This window comes from Anguilla anguilla, chromosome 17 (assembly GCF_013347855.1).
Source record: "Anguilla anguilla isolate fAngAng1 chromosome 17, fAngAng1.pri, whole genome shotgun sequence".
Taxonomy (NCBI): domain Eukaryota; kingdom Metazoa; phylum Chordata; class Actinopteri; order Anguilliformes; family Anguillidae; genus Anguilla; species Anguilla anguilla.
Window position 1 is genome coordinate 10,932,950 of NC_049217.1, and position 21,146 is coordinate 10,954,095.

The 21,146-nt window shown below is 49.6% G+C and overlaps 1 protein-coding gene across 1 annotated transcript in view; it reads right to left on the minus strand.

Moving 5' to 3' along the window:
• The window catches only part of grin2aa (glutamate receptor, ionotropic, N-methyl D-aspartate 2A, a), a 137,453-nt gene that overhangs the window by 52,223 nt on the left and 64,084 nt on the right, over positions 1 to 21,146 (minus strand). Inside the window, exon 3 of the mRNA XM_035399200.1 lies at positions 9,528 to 10,120. Coding sequence (XP_035255091.1) covers positions 9,528 to 10,120 — 593 coding nt within the window. The remainder of the gene's footprint in view (positions 1 to 9,527; positions 10,121 to 21,146) is intronic.

Here is a 21,146-nt window from a genome sequence, read left to right on the forward strand (position 1 = left end):
GGCGTCAGAAAACTCCATCACCGATTCCCGTAACGGTGTTATCGTCAATGCGTTTCCTTCTCCGGGCAGCTATCCTCACACATTTATCAGCGCCCAATCACCTTTGCACAACCAGAACCGCAAAAAAAGGATTCTTGACCTCTTTCAAACAGGGTAGGAACTGAAAGGAAATTACCCACAGTGAGGTCTGCACTAACTGATATTACAGAAGGCGAACTTTGAGAGAACTTGGTCTTTGACACAGTGTTTTTGTAGCCGAGGGTAGGCGCCCCTTTGTGTTTGGGGCACCAGTTCAGCAGCCAGGAGCCACACGTTTCCAGTCTCCTTCTCCACCCTGCTTGTTCTACATAATTAAGCACTGCATTGTCGCCCAAAGGACAGTTTATACACACATAAAGAGCTAAAGGAACACCAGTGTGCGGGTGGCATGATGCAGACATAGTCGGCCTGACCAGTGATTATATACCCTTTCCTTTTTCAGAATAGTCCTAACTATTGTACTGCTTTCCAGCTCCATATAACTGTGGCACTATCCGCTTGCCCAAATACAGGATGCAACCGAGTGACGCATGCTTGGGTGGGGGTTGCTGGGGACGGGGGGGGGGGGGGGCTGTTGAAATGGAACTGTGGACCGAGGGGGGATGTTACGTGTAATGTTATGTTAATGTTATGTGTAATGTAGATCAGTATTATTTCATGTTTGTTATTTAGCAAATAAATAACATTTGCTCCAGTCGATACCCCCAAACTCTAGAAATCCGATGCGTAAAATGGCAACGTCTCAAAGTACAGGGCAGAAAAGGCCGTGCCATTTTTAGCTGGAATATGGGACATCCCGGCTGTTACGTGACTGTTCCCTACTGTACATAACCACGCACTCCTTTTCATGCATACTGCCTGCCGCAGCTCGTCCAGTTTTATTGACTGCTCGTACTCCTGCCACATGCACACGGTGGTTAAGTGCATGATGCCGCAGCGGTGCCCTGCACACTACATAAACAACAATGCACTGCATTAATATGTAATGTGATTAAAACATCCATACAAAAAACAGCCATACATAAAACTGTAAGCAGAGAAAATATGTTGTAGCAATGTTGCATACAGTTATGCCATGAAAAAGAATAATATTCCGACTTTGTTAAAGTGAACAATTTCAGCTTTTATTCAAGGGTATTTTTTTAATACACTTTGATTTCACCATGTAATGATGGCGTCATAATGTTTGGGACATATTAATGATATGTAAATGAAAGTGGTCATGTTTAGTGCTTTGTCACATATCCTTCGCATGCAATGACTGCTTGAAGTCTGCTGCTTGTGACCCACAGACATAGTCAGGTGCAGCCAGAAGATACGGCTGACTAGTAGTTTGCGTCTTGCAGTTTAGCTTCTGTAGTTTGTGAAGGCTTCTGTGGACAGTAGTCACTGACACCTCCACCTCCTGAACAGTGTTTCAGATTTTTTGGACAGGTGTCTTGGGGTTTTTCTTCATTCTGGTGAGAATTTTTGATCATCAACTGTAGAGGTCTGCCTTGGCCTACCAGGCCCTTTTGCGATCGCTGAACTCACAAGTGGCTTAATGGCTTTGTTGACTTTTATTGGCATAACTCTGGTCCTCATTTTTGACAGACACCAATAAGCACTCCAGAGGGAATCAAAAGCCGAGAATCAGGACTAGACAATGAAAGCTGTCTTATTCCAGCATTAAGGAAGCAATTGAACACAATGACTAATCAGAAACACCTGTGAAGCCACTTTTCCCTAACATGTTGGTGCCCTGAAATTGGGGAACTATGCATAAATAGTGTTTGTACATGGTGAATCAAAATGTATTAAAATACCCTTTAATAAAATCTGAGAACCTGCGCTTCAACCGCATGGGAATTGTTTTGATGCCCACTGAATTTCTCTGTTTAGTTGTGTGTGTAGCTGTTTCTGTACGGATGCTTTAATCACATTTTATTGTGTGCATTGTATTGTTCTTGTGATCCATTTTCGCTGCTTTAACCTGACCAGACTGCAGATGAAAATGCGCGTGGGTGCACTACCCGGTATATGAGTGTGAGGACTGAACTGTAGATCAGGCTGCTGTCATCCCCCCCTGAGCGAAGTACCCAGCGCCGCTGCAGCGACATCCCCACAGAAGGATGTGTACAATAACATGCAAGATATGCCGGTCGCGTCTGCCAAGTGGATAAAGAAGATAGAAAACGAACCACTTTAAACTACGTTTCAGAATGGGTGAGCTTCCCATGGTCACCCAGTGAGGGGCCTTGCTACAGCTCCGGAAGGGGCTGCTGTATTTAATAAAAGAGTCTGGTAAAAAGATGTTTGTCCCACCAAAAGACAATTTCAGGTCATGTAAACATTTTTTTTAAAACATATCTGTGGTTCCTCATTTTCCTGTAATTCAGATCTGGCGCCCACCTGTGAGAGGCACGGCAGCCATTTTGTGGCCAGGACACTCGGCACGCATCGTTAGAGGCTGGAGAGGGAGGGATTTACACCGCCTGGAATCATTTGGTGGTCAGTTTGTTGATTTGGCGGGGACGCTGGGAGAACTCGTGCTTGTAATCAGCCCCATGGGATCTCAGTGAGTCAGGACATCAGTTTAGCAACTCGAGCAAAAGGCTGGGGGTGGAGAAACCCAGACCGCTGGCAGCTTTACCACCGACCGCTCATTTCGTCTGGAGGACCTCGCTAGCTAAATTCAGCGGCCTTAACCCACAGGACGTAACGACTTTAACTGCGACACGAACGGCCGCGCCTGGCTGCAGCCGCCTTATCCGGTTACGGAAGTGACCTCACACGCCGGCGTAGGCTTCCGTCTCTCGGAAGAGCGGACTCAGAGAGAGGACTTACCCACGGCATCCACAGCCCACTCCTCCCCAGCAACACGCAGCATAATGTCCAGCGTTAATTAATCGCTAACAGGACACATGCGAGTCGAGCAGGGACCGTATGTCCTCTGTATGAGCTGTTTTAAGACTGGACGTTTTGCTGTGCAGACGTCGGATCGACGGGTTCGCCGGTGCTAACTATTTCCCGTGGCCCGTGGCTGAGCTCGGTGTCCCCCCCCACCCCCAGGAGGCGTACATGCAGAAGCGGGGACAGATGCGGAGGGCCGGGTCCAGAGAGAGAGCTTCATGGCTCACAGCTGGGATGGGGAAACAGACACACCACACCTGCCAGGATCTGGCGATAGGTGACGAGGAACTTCCTCCCTGGGGGGGACGTTCAGTCGGTAAATGTTGCCTGCAAATGCTCATGGGAGGTGAAGTCCACAGCTGGTGGCCATGTAGGCGCTTTTGGAATAATAATAACAGAATGTTCATGAGTTTTGCTCATTGATCCCAGCAGGTCATATCAGATTCATTCTGTCAAGTTTCTGTATACAGAAGTGGTCAAAACATAGAAAATATACTTACTTTTATGTAACTGTAGTACCTTTCCCCTGATGTTCCAACTTTTAATATGTTATAAACACTTTTATAACAGTAGAGAGAGTAAAAAGCAGCATATGGCCAGTATTTTATTATTTATTGTTTAATTTGTTTGGGTTTTTTTGTGCTTTTTTGTGGGCCGACATTAGCTCATCTCCCTGCCTTTGTGCAGTCTCATGTCACACAGAAGAGCTTCATATCATAAACCTCAGGGGCCCTGGCAGTAAAATCACTTTAATCACGCAGGCCGGGCCCTATTAACAACTCTACTGCTGAGTTTAGTGGGTGGCGCCACGTTTTCGACCATTGACTTCCTGTTTGAAGTCGCTAATTAAAGCCCAGCAGGTAAGCGTGTCACAGCATCTCAGCATAGCGAAGATGGTAAAAAACCTCCTGCCGGCAAAGATTAGAAACGTCAGCGGGGTCTGAAATGTCTCCCGGGAGAGGCTCAGGAGAATGTCCCCACCTACACAGAACCTTCCACAAAATCTGCCACGATATGGTCCTCCTTGTGTAGGACGGCCCTGTGTGTGACAGGCTTTTTTTTTTTTGCCTTAGCACTCAATGTACTTTTACCTTGGAGACCATGTGCACTGGAATCTGGGAAAGGTCAGAGGTCAGGAAAGCTGTAGGTATTTGCAGTTATAGTGGCGTAGACTTCAGTATGTCATGGCCTGGATGTGAGCGGGAGTCCACAGCAGCAGAACTCTCCTCCTATTCGACTCTGGTCAGTGCTAGCTCTCTCCTGTAGTATTGTGTGGGCATTAGTATGCAAATTAGTTCCTACATCACAGTCGAGTACACTGGAGGAGTGCACACGACATAGTGCCTAATGCGTGGGGGTGAGGGTGGAACGGGGAAGGAAAAAGATTTAAATAAGACAGCCGTTTTACTCCCACTGCTGAAATAAATATGTTTTTCTTGTTATCATGATCTCTGAAGATGACACAAAGACCAGGGAATAACAATAATCATAAAAAACATTAATTCATTCATAGCTTCAAGCCAACTTGAATCATCATCTGTCATTTATCTTACATTAGTGTGAAATTCGATATTGTTGAGGCATGAGCGTGTCGTACCGTCAGGAGAATCGTGTTACTGGAGCCGCCCCTTTAGGGGTGGCACGGTTTCATTTACACGAATCACTTTGTTTCTGCAGAAAGGAACGCCGCGGTTACGGCAGCGGCCAGGACCCGCCAGGCGAGCGTCCCCCTGCACGCCGCTCTGAATCGCTCACGCGCGTGACTCAGCCGTTTTACAGCAGAGATAAAGCTCCAGCTCGGGAGACGGGGCCCACAGCAGAGCCGCTAGCCTTTTCAGCTTCAAAAAAAAAAACCATCTGGAACGTTCCGCACCCCCGGCCACAACTGGCCCGGACGCATCTCGCCGGGCCGGTAACCGGTGGCGACGAGGACCATATGACGCGCCTCTCCGAATTCTGCAGGGGACGCGCCACTCTTGGGCAGCGCCGGTTTAAAAAAAAAAAAGGGGGGGATGGGGGCCAGCTGGCCTACTGCAGGCTCCCCGGACAGAGGCGTCGGTCTTGTGTGGCCGGTGTGTGACCCGGCATGTGACCTGCTGTGCTGATCTCCACCTACAGGCCTTTACTGCGTGACATCTTGGTATGATGGTGAATTTGTCTCCTCCCACTCACCTCTTTATTGTCATTACATTTAACAACAGATAATCAGTGTCACACGACGCCCCTGGAGGGAGGTGCGGCAGGAGTGGACGGAAAGAGAGGGAGCGCACGGACCCACACTAACACGAAAATCAAATAAACAGACACCGTCACCCTTCCAGGGAAAAACCATAAACTAAAACAACAAACTAAAATTAAAAAAAGACAAAAGTAAGTAAAACAGAGCAGCCGCTTTTCAGCATCCCACCTGTATCTGGCCGACTCTTCAGTTGACCTGGTTTCTTTCTTTGTCTCGTTATGTACGGACAAACATGCGAACAAAAAGCTTAACACAGAAACGCGCTGTCGGGGTGAGCCTGCGGCCTCGGCCCTGAACTGTGGAGAAAAACACGCCTTTAAGCTCCTGGGCTGATTAGCTAACGCAGCCCAGGTGCGTGTGCGCTCACCACCAGCCAGCACAGCTGAGGCCAATCCGCCTCTCCGGCGGACCGAATGCCACAGTCATCTCACAGAATTCATTTAAATCAGCCAGCTCTCCAGTGCTGTTGTTGAGGGCTCAGTACTGTACTGTGTACTGTAATATTTGTCTTTTGGTGCGTCCTCAGATTTTTTAAGTTGTGCGGCAGATCGCAAGTGTAATCAGCGTGATCTCATCCAGCATCAATTTAATGTGCAGTAATGCTGAGCAATGCACTGCGCTTCTCCACAAACACCGGCAGCGCGCTGGCGGGTGGGAACAGCTCTCCCTGACAAGAGCGACCGCCGCGCCGCGGCGTCAGTCAGCGCCGCTCGGCGGCGTCAGTCAGCGCCGCTCGGCGGCGTCAGTAAGCGCCGCTCGGCGGCGTGAGTTCGCGGGCGGCGCGGTTTGACAGGCGGCCTAAACGACGCCGCGTCCTTTGAGGTTTCCGGCGGAGCCGCGTAAAGTTTGTCATCCCCCCCCACCCCCCCTCCCCCCAGCCCGAACACGCCCTGGCAGTCAGAGCTCGGGGAGGAGGAGGAGGAGGGTCCGGGTTTGACTTTGGGGCTGTTGACAGGTAATTTCAACGCGCTTCGCTGATTTATGGAGGCAGGATTTTGTTAAGGTCCGCTTTTTTTTTTTTTTTTTTCTCGCCGGCGCGCCGAAGATGAGAGCGATAAATCTGTCATAACTCCCCGAGTCTTCTCTCCGCGGACGGCTCCGACGCCCGCGCCCCGCTTTACCCGCGGACTGAGTCGCGGCTCGGCCCGGTCCGGAGGGTCCTGTCCCCCCCCCTCCGCGCGCGGTTATTTGTGAGGCCTGTTTGAGTTAAGACCGGCGGGCCGGAATGCAGCGCTTCCCAGCGCAGGAGGGGAAAAGCGAAACAAATGGAGACGCTGATTTAAAAGCCGCACAGCCTCACCGCGTCCGAGCGCTGAAGTGTTTTACAGTCCCCCCGGCTCGCGGTGAGTCATAACGCCGCTGCGTGCGCTGTTTCTCTGTGCGTTTGCGGGGCAGCTCGCGGTGCGCTGGGGCTAGCGGGAGCGCGTAGCGACAGCGCGCTCGGCGTGTCGTCCAGGCTCATTGAAAACGACTGCGCCGGCGTCTCCCGCTGCGTGAGCTCCGCGCACCTCAATCAGGGGGCCGTCGCGTAACAGCCGCGCGGGTACAGTGAGGCAGGGGAGCTGAAGGGGATGCTGGGATGCCTCTCTTCAGGAAAAGAAAAAGAAAAGGGGCGTCCATTTTGATAGCAGCTCCCCAGCACCTGTCGGGCCTCGCGCAGCGGGTAAGGCCCTGTACTGTACCCGAGCTGTGGACGCCTGAAGAGGAATGGCCATCAGCACACGGTCCGGCTCGCTCTCCGTCTGAGTGAGGGGGAGTAGCTTTCACGCCCCTGTATTCAAGTGCACTGGGAACTGCTTAAAGCTCCATGCCACAAATAAGCTAAATGGTCTCTGACGTGAGTCAAAATGGTCTGTTTTTGTGTATTTCTTATTTTATGTAGCGGATGAACAATGATGCACATTTGGCATACACACACACACACACAAACACACCCGAGCATGCTCAACAAACAAACTCACATGAGCACATCCAACACACACACACACACCCATTCAAGTACAGCTAACAAACACATACACATGAGCACACCCCACAAATGCACACCCACAGGAACATAACATATACACGCAGGCACACACTCATACACACACACACACACACACACACACACGCACACACACACACGTGCAGTCGTATTATTCATGCGTTTCATGCGGAGCACGTACAGAAAGGATATTCATGCTCCTGTGACCACTGCTCTTTCCTGTTGAGTCATTCTTCAGGAGTCATTGAGATTCATTTATCAAATGACACGCGGGCCCCTGTTAGTGCCACCGTCTCCCAGGCCTTTTTTCTTCCGCTGCTACCAAACAAGACAGTCTCCCGGGGTGGGGAACAAAGCAAACAGCTACTGCCTTCGGTCACGGCAAGCGTTTTTCTGTTTGGCTGTGACTGGGTTCTCCATTTAATCCATTCCGGAGAAGCCTGTCCATGCAATCCGTGAAAGAATCCTTAAACTGCCAGCTGAGGACAGCCGGCAAACACCGCGACTAACGCCAGGGCTAACAGTTTCCTATTGGCAGTGCCGTCTCGCCTGAATGGCGATTGGTTGATGGACAGGAAGGCAGGCAGATGAAGGGAGATGAGTGAGGAAACGGTGGAAAGTAGAGAGGGGAGAGAGAGAGCAGTAAGGGCCCCGCACTGATGAAGAGCTCCTCCAGTTGGCAGAAGCTCACAGGCGTTTGGAGTGGCCGCCCGCTGCCCTCCGGCCGGGCCCGGCCGAGTGAAGAGGGGCGGGGCGGAGCCCGAGCTCGTTACCACGGCCGCCCCCCCGCGCTCATTTACACAGGATCTCAGAGGGGGGCGTGGCCAAGGGCCGGCCCCCTCCGCCCTCCCCCCAGCCTGGCCTTACACGACTGTTTCTGAGAGGGTTCGCCACAGCTTTTATTATAATAATAATAATAATAATAATAATAATAATAATAATAATAATAAATCAGGTTTGTGTTGCACTTTCGCGTTCTCAAAGGGCTTTGTATTGGAAAGTAAAGCTCATCTCAGCCACCGCTCCCTGGGTAACACGCAGCAGCCATTTTGCCCCAGAGCGCTCGCCGCACGGCGCATTCTGTTTGACCAAAAACCAGCACGACGTCTTCACGCAACCTCGCGTGAAACAGCCCTGTGCATTGTGGGAAACGACATAGCTTCCGGGCCTGCAGGACGCCAGGTTTTCATGGAAAGCCCGGCTCGTTCTCGACGGGCGGGTCCGTTGTGCGGTACGACGCGTGGTTGGCCTTGCCCGTAACAGAGCGCGGGCCCTGCGTTCTGCGCTCCGCAGCGGGCTGATTGGGCCGGACGCGCGCTGACGCAATCAGGAGCGCGGCTCCAGGGCACGGCGGCGGCGGCGGCGGCGGCGGCGTCCGCACCAGGGTTTTAACAAGCAGACCAGCCTCCCCTGCCCACACTGCTGTCTGCAGCGCAGTGAGTAAGGCCTGCGCCTCGCCTCTCTCTGTCTCATCTCTGTCCAGGGCAAACTAATGAAGCTCTGCAAGCCCTCTGCGTACAGGGCCAGTCTTTCGTTTTAATGAAAGAATTCGGTGCGCGCGTTTCATTTTGTTATTTAAAAATGTCGCATCATCAACAGTCAACCGATTTTCCCAAAAAATAGTCTTTGCTATAATGAAAGGTTGAACATGTTTTATAAATATTTGCAGGTGAATCAAAATTGAAGTTTCATTACGAAGTGCAGGATTGTGAATGTGGTGTCGCTGATATAAACAAGCCACCAGCATCATTCCGAGAATGGAAAAAACAACAATTTGTAATAATTTACTGGAAACGGGAGAGATTTCGTCTCTGGAGACATTATTTTAGCATCTTAGCAATAAAACATAAATAGTTGGTTTCTTCTTCCCCCCTTACGCAGTTATCAAAAATACAATTTTGTATATTTATTATATGCTTGTGATAACAGAGCACCCAGAAAAATGATAAACACCACAGCAACCACACAGTAAAATATCCAGTGTTAAATCGACTCTTAACAGAGTACATATGAGTCCAATAGGAACATTATGAGTTGATTTAACACTGAACACGGGACTGCGTACCCAGTGTTCCTACAGGTAACCTCCAGCACAATCCCTGTTGATATGTTTTAATTAACATTTTTAATTTAAGCATTTAGCATATGCTTTTATCCAGAAGTACTCGCAATGTTAATTTTTTTTTAACGACCAGCTCACGCAGCTGGATATTTGCTTTGCTGAAGCAATTCAGATGAAGTATGCTGTACAAGAGCACGACGGCAGAGACCCACTGCACGGAACCGGCTGCCCATAAGTTAGAGACCCGGTTATTAACGGCGGCCGTCCCGGGGTGGGGTGGGGGGGTGTGGGGGGGGGGGGAGACTCACTTGTGTAGCGCGCTGGGAGGTAGCTTGGCCTTCTCCATCGGCCCGTAGCAGCTGGTCTTGGCCTCGGGGATGTCCCCGAACTCCTCCAGCATGGCGGCGGCGGCGCTGGTGATGATGCCCAGCCCGTCGCGCACGCGCGCCTCCAGCGGGTAGTCCCACTCGTCGTAGGAGACGGAGATCATGCCCGCGGGGAACTCGTCGGGCAGCACCTCCGTGTTGCCCGAGGTCATGCTGGGCACCATCCAGATGTAGCCGAAGCCCGTCAGGCCCAGCGTGCGCGCCTCCTCCAGGATGTAGCCCGCCTCGTCCTTGGAGCAGTACAGCAGGATGACGGGGGACTGGATCTTCTTCAGCTGGATGGGCATGCGCATGTCCCCGTCCACCGCGTCCAGCGTGACGGTGTTCTGCAGGTCCCAGCCCACGAAGCTGTTGTCCACCGTGGTCTTCAGGATGGTGATGAAGTCCTGGTAGCCCGGGAACTTGGTGGTCACGATGGAGAAGATGTGCCAGTCGTACTCCTCCATGATGTTCAGCATGGCCAGCGCCTCCTGCTGGATGGAGGCCCCGAACTGGAAGAATGTGGACTTCACATCCTGTCAGGAAAGAAGAGGATGAGAGCGAATGAGAGGAGGGAAACAGAGCACCCTGTGTCACGTGTAATGGAAACCACAAAAGAAGAACTTCCCATGGATTTACTTACAGATTTTACATTTACAATTATTCACCCTCATGTCCAGAGCCACTTAAAGATTTGTTTATACAAGTAGGCCAGGTGTACAATAGCATATGCTGTTATACTATTATGATACTATTAGTTAATAAGGCATTCTTTGTGTTTGTGTGGCACCTTCCAACTTGCCCGGAATTCTTCAGCACACGTTGTACCAATGTATATCTGGCTTGAGGTACCAGTAACAGTCAAAACAAGGCCTCGTTGCATAACACAATGGTGTAATATGCGCTACAATAAATAAAGCTTTCAAATGAGGGAGGAAGGAATCTTTTATCATTCAGGTAATGATATAAATGAAACCGTTACTGTTTATAAATATTATCATTGCTTTTGCGCGATACACTTTGAAAGGACCCGTCTCCATAATAGCAAACATTATGAAGCTTTTATGATATAGATGAGGTTTCTAAGACAGAAATTTGAAAAATAACCATAAGTAATGCTATGTTTTAGTGAAAAATGAAGGCATAATGTAAAGCACGAGATTCTCCATTAGGAGTAAATGCATTCCAGGAAATGCTCTCCCTGTGAAAATGCACTCCACAGAAGCTGTAAGGCTCTGCTGTAAAAAAAAAAACGCCCAGTTTGAGAAACAATTCCCTAATTCTCCCTTGTAAGGCTGAATGAAACAGGTGAAGGGAGGGATGAAAGAAAACGCTTCCTGAAAACCTCTTTAGACGCCGCTTCTGAAGCCATGAAAATCAACCCTTTTCGCAAGCCGGCTACCGGGGAACGGGAAATCTGGGCTGGCCAAAACTCCCGCAGCATTCCGTAATGCGCAGAACGGAGCGTCAGCTCTTCCCTCTCCTCCGAGAGGAGTTACATCACCTCCATCCGATGCTATTCCGGGGCGCCGTACGAACTCAGCGCGCGGGTAATTGGGGAATGTGCCACGACTCCACGCTGAAAAAGCTGTTGTGTTCTATTTTTTGCGCATCACCTTCAGGGTAGGATGTTGTAGGATTTATTTCCTTAGCAGGTGGCTAGGGCTACTTAAGCTTCAGTTCCACATACGATCCTGTTACGCCGCCGGTTGGATATTCACTGAAGCCGTTCGGGTTAAGTGCCTTGGCTCAAAGACACAATGGGAGTGCCCACCCTTGGGTATTGAACCTGCAACCTCTGGGTTACGAACTCACCCAGCTTTACCCTCCTTGTTGTCCTCAGGGTCAAAAAAAAGGACCCGTTCCTGAGTTAAACTGCAGAGCACAGCTGTGGAATTAAGACATTGCCTGTTTTTCATAGTTCATGATCAAAGTTGAGCTCCACACATCTTTTACAGCCAAAACAAATCAATTACGATGTGCGTTTTGTAGTAGAAAAGGAGTGTAGACTGAAGAAATGCAGTCTCTCTGGACGGTGATGTAGGAAAGCAGTTATTCACCTCCTTATTGACGAGTGACCGGTTGTTTTTACATGAAAAATATTGATTTAGGGTTTAAAATTCAATGCAGAGGCTTTATCACATGGAGTCTGGTGAGGATGGGTAATGTTTGAGGCTGTGGATAAGGGATGAATGAAGATAACAGGAGGGTTTAAGCAAAATGTTTCTGGAGCCTTAGACAAAATCCTGGTTAGTTCCACAAACAGTAACAAAACATTTTATTTTTCCAGTTAAAATTCTCCTGATGTTTATCAGTATCACAACAACATGATGAAGGACACCTGTTCAAAACAGCGCATACATAAAATATTAAAATTGTTTAACATTGCTAACATTCCTGATGAAAAATGGGCTTTACATGCTGGTAACGTTTAGCCTCACATTCATTCAATATTCTAAGATTATTCTGTGTCCATTCTCCTTTAAGAAAAAGGAAAGGGACCAAAAATAAAAAAGTTAACTGGCCAGCTACCATTGTCTTGATCTGCCCAATATCACTTCTTGGGACAGCGCAGGGGGAAAGGGGCACGGTTTCATTTTGTTTTGTTGTCCTGAAGCATTCTGCCGCAGTGCTGTTATTCCCCAAACAGAAAGTGGTGTGAAGAAAGGGCATGACGGGACTGGCGCAGAACCGCACACCCCGCGTCTGAAACGGCCCATCCACCGCCGCGCAGTGCTCACGGTGCGGACGCAGTTATGACACGCGCTTAGACAACCTGGAGGGACCCGCTGGCAGCTGTGCTCCCTGCTCCCGGGGTGTGGGTCAAAGTAAGGCAGGGAAAAGAGTGGAGAAGCAAGTGCAAGTGCAAGCGCAGAAGATATGACTTTGGCCCGGATTCAAACAACATCTGTTCCTGAATTTGGCGTTTTATATAAACGCAGGTTTTATTGTTGTCTTCAGAAACGGTTTGGCGAGGTAATTTTGGCTAAATTTCTAAAATCACCAAATTGTATTGAGGAAGAGACGGAATAAAACGTGCATTTAATTCTGTGAAGGAGTTGAAGACAGATGGTGAGTGAATCAAGGCCTTGGGGTGGTTCAGCTGAGCCACACCGTGAAGCGTGCGAGTCCTAGGTCTTCTCTCAGGCTGTGCCTTTATAACCAGGCCCGATGAAGGCAACTGGACACAGCCGTGGCTGATCACTAATAAGCCTCAGCTGTGCTGCCTGTACGTGAAGCTGCTGCTGTCCGTGGTGCTGAAGGCCTCCCAGGCCTCAGGCAGCCCAGAGAGAAGGAGCAGCCCCCTCCACACCTCCTCTGCACCTCCTCTGTCCCCCCCCCCCCACACCTCCTCTGCCCCCCCCCCCACACCTCCGCCCTTCCCGTGATCACACGGCCAAAGTGAGGAAGAGGCACGGCAGGCTGTGACCGCACCACCAGAAAGCGAATGGGAATAGAGGCGTGTGTGGAAGATTAACAGTTTCAAAAAATCCCTCCCACACCATCTACCCCCTGCCAGCCAGTAACCCATGTCTCACTCTGAAGCCCTGGACACACCAGCTGTAGAAGTCCCCCCCCCCCCCCCCCCCCCCCGCCGCCCTGACTAGTGTGGTTTCATCAAATACGGTACTTGAGTAGAAAGGTGTTAAATAAAATGTGCTCAGGAAGCTTTAAAGGTGGCAATGGAGCAAGACCTTCAGCAGCTTATGGTGACTGGCTGAACAGATTCAAAGATTTATAGAAATGGAACTATATACAAATAAATATACATCAACTTATTACAACACTTCACAATACGTGTGCAAATGTATACATTATTTATGCTTTAACATATTGCGGTATATATATATTTTTTGTAAGTAGACTGCCTTGCAATATATGTGTCATAGGATTTTTTAAAAATACATACAATACAATACATACAATATAATTTACAAAATATATTACTATAATATATCAAATATATTAATGCAATATATTACATGCTATCCAGGGAGGATCCCATATGGTCTATATGATATTGCTTAAAATGGAGCCTGAGATAACTGATTCACAGTGCGACTCATGCGCCATTTTTCTGAACTGAGAGAAGCGGCTCTGCCAGCCATTTATGACAAAAAAGTTGCCAAATTGCCCTCCAGGAGTTGCTTTGTTGGCAGTAATTTATGTGATTAGGTTAAATGTACACTCATTTCCACGTGTATCTCACAGAGCTTGGATCTCTGACAGTGCGTACATTAAATGCAGGCAATTTCCTCATTAACCTATAAATAGATACACAAACTTCAGTATTAACACCACTTTGCCACTCTGGTGATAGAATCATGAAGAATGTGTGAGGAGCTAGAGCGCATAGGTGAGACACAAATACTGACATCAGCCGCGGTGACTAAATCAGCCTAGAACACATTACGCTACATCACATTACCTATTTGCTCAGCTCTCTTTCAGAGTGGCTTACACGGCATATATTTTACATATTATCAATGTACACAGAACGATATTTTCATAGGACACAATGTGCAATGGCTGTACCTCATCTGGGATTCGGGCCTGCAACTTCTTTTTCCCCGTTCCCTAACCATTATAATTCTGAGCCACCCAACACTACTTAATTTAAACAGTTGCTCATTCAGGTAAAGTGCATCTTTACTCCCAGCAAGCTAAATCTCCCGTGACATTTTTGCTCAGCAATCACACCGGACGCGATCAATAATTACAGATATTTTCTTCTCGGTTTCGTAGAAAATTACCTGCTGGAAGCAAATGGCTCTCCTCCTCTTCCGCATGGCTCATAACAAATTTATTTTACAAGGTTAAATTCAGCGGTGTGGATATTTTGACAAATTCACCGTGTTGGACATAATAGCTTTTGAGGGAAAATTGCATTAGAACACAGCAAGAGCAGAGGGAGACTGTCCTGCAGTTAGTGTCGTGTAGAGTTTCCATCACTGCCGAAAAAATCCCCCCCCAACCTTCCCTGTGCATGCACTCAGACAGGGAGGGAGGGAGCGACACAATGCAATAAAGAGAGATGGAGAGGGGCAGACAGAGAGGGAGAGAGGGAATGGAATAGACAGCAAGGGAGTGTGAGAGAGCAAGAGAAGGAGGGCAGGGGAGTGATAAGGCGGGAGAGAAAGAGAGGAGGTGAGGGAAAGAACAGGATATGAGTGCATCTGTGAGCGAGACAGAACATGTGCGTATGCAGTGTGTGTGTGTCTGTCTGTCTGTGTGTGTGTTTGTGTGTCTGTGTGTGTGTGCGTGTTTGTGTATGTGTGTCTGTGTGTGCGTGCGTGTGTTTGTGTGTGTGTGTACGTGTTTGTGTATGTGTGTCTGTGTGCGTGCGTGTTTGTGTGTGTGTGTGTGTATGTCTGTCTGTGCGTGTGTGCATGTGTTTGTGTATGTGTGTGTGTGTGTGTCTGTGTGTGCGTGTTTGTGTCTGTCTGTGTGTGTGTTTGTGTGTGTGTCTGTCTGTGTGTGTGTGTCTGTCTGTCTGTGTCTGTGCGTGTGTGCATGTGTTTGTGTGTGTGTGTGTGTCTGTGTGTGCGTGTTTGTGTCTGTGTGTGTGTGTGTATGTGTCTGTCTGTGTGTGTGTGTTTGTGTGTGTGTGTTTGTGTCTGTGTGTCTGTCTGTGTGTGTGTGTGTGTGTGTGTGTGTGTGTTTGTGCATGTGTTTGTGCGTGTGTGTATTTGCGCCTGTGTGTCTGTGTTTGTGTATGAGTGTTTCTGTGTGTCTGTGTGTGTGTGTGTGTGTGTGTGTGTGTGTAGTGTGTGTATGCATATCTGTGTATGCCTGTGTGTATGGCGGTGTGCATGCGCACATGTCTGTCTGTCTGTGTATGTGTGCGTGTTTGTAAGGTGCATGGTTTTGTTTTTCAGAATGAGAGCAGGGAGGCTGTGGGCAGTTTTCACTTGAAAGGCTCAGAAGCGGCAGCAGCGGCGGCAGCACCAAACGCACTGCTCACGCTGCATCAAAAGAGCCCGTCTGCCAGCAACAGCAGGGCCCGTTTCACACGGAAGGGAAGACCTGCCAGCGCCCAGCGCCGCTCGCGGAGCAAGGCACGGTTCACCAGGCCCCCGTGGAGCGTGCCTAACACCTTCACCAGCGCGGTGCGACCGCTTCACCGGGCAGTCCTGAGCTAGCGCGGGGCTCTGCGGTGCACTCTGGGGAGCGCGTGCGGTCGGACATGGCCGTCTCTGCGCGGCCTCCTCCAGGAGAGACTGCAGGTCTGTATTTTTAGCTCTGTGGGAGAGGCAGTTACAGAGAGGAGGGGGGGGGGGCGGGGTTGCAGGTTTTCCCGTTAAGCAAATGTGGGACTAAAGCTGAGCGCTTTACATACGCGTGCACGTGCGCGAGTCGGCTAAGAGGCAGACCCCCCCCCCCCCGCCCCCGCCCCCGCCCCCTCTCTGTTGAACCAAGAAAATGTGGAGACCTGAGCAGCAGCCCCCCCCCCCCAAGCCCTCAGTGGAACAAGGGTGGATGAAAAGCAATTACACAAGCCCCCCCTGCGCGTCCCCCATGCCCTGAAACTATGGCGACTGCGCGAGCACCCGCTGCAGCGCAGTAGCAGGAGCCTGAGCCCCTTGTGCAGCACTGAGTCTGATTACTGTGTGAGAGAGAGAGAGGCAGGCCTGCACTCTGCCCCACTGAGCAATGACCCCCAGCCACTCAGTACCCAGGTGTTCCCCTTATGTAAGGCTGTGTGTATGTGTGTGTGTGCATGCGTGCGTGCGTGTGTGCCCGTGTCCATGTGTGGGTGCGTGTATGCGTGTGTGCGTGTGCATGCGTGCGTGCGTGCGTGTGTGTGTGTGCGTGCGTGCGTGTGTGTATGCGTGTGTGTGTGCGTGTGCGTGCGTGCGTGCGTGCGCGTGTGTGTGTGTGCGTGTGTGTGTGCGTGTGTGTGTGTGCGTGCGTGCGTGCGTGTGTGTGCGTGTATGCGTGTGTGTGTGTGTCCCTCTTTCTCACACACAGATGCATGCCAGGGTCACGCACACATCAGCACAGTCCCCTGAAGCAGCTCCAGCAGTGCCTCTCATCTGCCTTGTGCTCTCAGAGCTGCGCGTTAGACACACTCTGGGCTTACAGCCCGTCCCCCACAGCGAGCGCTTCAGCGTGAAGCACGCTTAATGGGGACCTGGAACTGAACCCCAGAAACCAAAAGCACTTTCTGTACTCTACCTCTGCTCACCCAGGAAATAGGGTGACTTATAAATGCTTTCCCGTCCTAATTTTGCAACATACTTTGCTCACAACGTTGCCTTTTAGGAGGGTGAAATTTAAACTAATATTGAAGGGCGTGGTCTCATAAGGGTCATGCCAGAGTAAACAAAACCCATTCTCCCAGTGTAGAGTCTGGACACCAGAATACAGGCAGAGCCTTTCACGATACTGTGCTTGAACATTAAGTATTAAACACTCCCTGTGATATGCCAAGGGCCCCATTACTGTAAGCAAGAAAGAATCTCTCCAGCTTGGTGGGGAGCACTCAGACAGAGAATTGAAATGAGAGAGAGGAGTCAGACGTGCTCCGCTGGCGAGGGCTTGGTCCGGCCCACCCTGTCCACGTGAGGGAGAGGGAGAGAGACGAAGAGGTACGAAGCACCGGCTCAGAGCTTCGGCCCCCACTGCCCTCCCAGCCCCGCGCGGGTGTGTTTGGGCCGTGCGGTGAAATGAGCTGGACGCGCTCTCTCGCGTGTGCGGGGTCAGGGCGGTGTGCGGGGATGAGCCGGGAGCGCTGTGCCGAGCTCCCCTGTGCCCCAGTTACCCGCCGTCTTCACCGCACACACCACACACACCGCACACGCCTCGCACACCGCGCACACCACACACACCGCACACGCCTCGCACACCGCGCACACCACACACACCGCACACGCCTCGCATACCTCGCACGCCGTCTACACCGCACACACCGCACACGCCTCGCACACCTCGCACGCCGTCTACACCACACACACCGCACACGCCTCGCACACCTCGCACGCCGTCTACACCGCACACACCGCACACGCCTCGCACACCTCGCACGCCGTCTACACCGCACACACCGCACACACCGCACACGCCTCGCACGCGGGTCCTATAGCTCTGCTCCGCTCTCCCCCCGCTCTCTCTCTCTCTCTCTCTCTCTCCCGCCAACTCGCCCCAAACGTCCGGTCGACCGAAGACCGCGGTCCGCCGCGCAGCGATGAGTCACCCGGCGGGCCCGACGTGCGGCCGTACGAGCCGCGGCTCTCGCTCCGCTCACCGGACGGTCGGGCATCACCACGGGAGGCTAACGGCGTGTACGAGCCGTGTGATTGGCCGCGGCGCTGCCCCCGCCATCGCCTGCGCTCACCGGGAGGGTCGGAGCAATGGGGCAGGGCGGGCCGCGTGAGTACGACTGGGTGTTCCACATTTGGGGAGAAAATACAGGAAAAAAAATGTGGCACAAAAAATTGATTCATAAACACAGTCCCCCAAAGAGAGATAAGCCAGGACAGGGTGCTGTTGGGCCCCCCTGCCTCTGAGGAGGCGGGCAATGGGTGTGTGAGCTGCAACTGCTCAATAAAGAAGACAACCCTCTGCCTGTCACTCTTTATGGCCCTCTTAGGACAGCCTTTCAATATTTTATACCCTGCTCCCTCCTTATGATAGAGAGACAGGGAGAAACACTCAGAGACAGATAGAGAGAGAGAGAGAGAAAATAGGTGGAAAGAGAATAATGGGGGAGAATAAAATAGAGGGGAAAAAAAGGAACGAGAAAAAGGGAGGGAGCAAAGGATAGAGCAGGGAGGGCAGAGCAGGGAGAATGATAGTGAACTACACAGATGGAGAATGAGAGGGAAAGAGAAAGGAATGGATGGGAAAATAGGTGAGTGCTAGGGCGAGATGATGGGAGAGAGTGGCAGGGGGGGGGGGGAGAGAGCGTTGGAGAGGGAGGGGGAGGGGGGACAGAGTTACAATGCTCGCAGGCTCTGAATGTGTATCCAGCTCACGTTGGCATGGTGGTAATTGGGCAGCTGTCCAGGCTACGTCAGGCAGAATCCCATCACCCCACCCACCCCGTTCCCGTGAGCGCGCCTGTCCCTCCACTGATCCGCAGCCTAATGCGCCGGGATCCTCCTCCCCTCCCAACCGCTCTACACCCCCAGGCTTACACCCGCCTAACCCCAGTCAGACAGAGGGGCCCCATCGCCAAACACCAATCAGACAGAGGGGCCACATCGCCAAACCCCAATCAGACAGAGGGGCCACATCACCAAACCCCAATCAGACAGAGGGGCCACATCCCCAAACCCCAATCAGACAGAGGGGCCACATCCCCAAACCCCAATCAGACAGAGGGGCCCCATCGCCAAACCCCAATCAGACAGAGGGGCCACATCGAGACAGAAGTCACATCCCCAAACCCCAGTCAGACAGAGGGGCCACATCGCCAAACCCCAATCAGACAGAGGGGCCACATCGAGACAGAAGTCACATCCCCAAACCTCAATCAGACAGAGGGGCCCGACCCACCCATGCCCTTTGGTGGCCCCCCTCGGCCCACGGGTGCACTTTTTGATCTGGTTTAAGCTGCTGCAGGGTGGAGCTGAGATTCACAGTCCCTTCCTGTAAGGGCAGCATTATGACAGTTTGAAGTACAACACTCTAGAAAATGGAAGGAACGCACATATCCTGTGTAAAGCAAATATATAGCCTGTCATATATATTTTTACTTGTTATTTTACAGTGCATTTTTACAGCATTCAGTATATTTTAAAGTTCATTTGGATTTCATATTTATAGTCTTTTAAGGAAATCAAACTAGTGGGAAATGGTCTGGAGAAAATATATATTCGTATGTTTAAAAGAAAAGTTACATAATGCTTATGGTAATCAGATTAATCAAAAGATAATAATAAGAAACCCAGAAACATTAATCTCAACCTGATCAATGAAAGTCAAAGTCATGATGTTAGAAACGGGCCAGGGTACAGAACAGACTCAGCACAAACATCTAATTTCATTATAGTCTGTTGATCCCCTCCTCAAAGCGTGCACTTAATCTGCAGTTAATTACCTTCCCGTAATCACTGCCAGCGATCGCTTGAATAATTGAGGTCTAGTTGGACCCGTAAGCTAAGAAGGAACAGAAGGGCTAAAAGGCACAAAACAATTTATGGGAAACTTGACACATGCAACCAAATGTGTTGTGCAATACCCAATCAGAACACAGATGCATGCCATGTGACTCATAATGGCAGTCTTCTGCCTAGCTATTGTTTTGTGCACCATCCAATCAGATCACAGATAAGTGCCATGTGATTCAGATATATGTCACATCTATCTTAAAAAGTGCTATGTCCTCCTGTCCTTGGACGGCCACTGGGTTACTTTTGTTTTCACCTTAAAATCAGCAACCAGTTCATACCAAAGAAACCAGCTGAGGTGAGCTGTACAATATGAGAGTATCGTACCTTACTGAACCTGTGTTTTGTAGTTCTTCCAACGACCATGATATGCACTTTTGTACGTCGCTTTGGATAAAAGCGTTTGCTAAGTAAATGTAATGTAACGTAAAGATAACTGTGTAAATAACTATTTTAATTCTTTAATTAAGTGCTGAGTAACAAGGAAATCCTGAGTGCACAGCACTGGTTTATATGATATTGAGTAGCTCCTTGTCCATCCTTGTTTTTCCCTTGGAATTTACTCTCTCCAGTTTAAATGTTTAAATGCTTAGTGGCCATAGTCAGTATTACACAAGACAATTAACACCTAGTTGGCTAAAAAAACAAAATTAAAATGTGGTAAAAATTGACTTCAAGGCTTGATCTAGAAAGGAAAACTATAACTTTTAAAAGCTTTCATTTCTTAGGCATATCCATTGAAATATTACTCGATACCAAAAGCAAGCAAGAATTCCAGCACTTTTCAGAACGAAGCTTCTGAAGACTTCACTGGCGTGAGTGACAGAAAAACCAATGAGGGGTTATAGATAGAATCCAGTTCTATATTGGTGCTTTCAGTCAATCGCACTGATCTCATCATGAACACTGAACATTAAACATGCTGTCTTAACAGTTACATTCTCAAGTGCATTCTCTTTGTGGCTTTAGATGAATTTCAACTGTCCACAGATCATCCTAAAAGAAAAATTTGAATGTGATTGCATCTCATTCTGTGTGTGTATGCAATTTGCAGCAGAAATTGGGAACTAAATTTACTGAGAAAGAGAGGATGAAGAAAACACAAATAAACCTATTAAAGGATGCCATTTATTAGAAATCCAATAATATTTTCCCGAGTATTTTACCCAGTCTTGTTCTGTTGAGAATAATAAAATGTGCTGATTTCTGTTTTGGGAGGGTGTCAAAAGGACATCAAAGGATCAATCTGATGTAACGATTATGTTTCACTTTATGCTGTGCGCACAATATATACCTGACTGCTGGACCTAACAATTAGCATACCTGAACCAGTGTGAGTGTGAGTGATCAATGCCTCAGTAATCCTAAATATGTTTAGTTTGAATAAGCATCATAATGTTATGATAGTCTTTGTAATCGGATCTACAAATATAAGTTCCCTGGGATT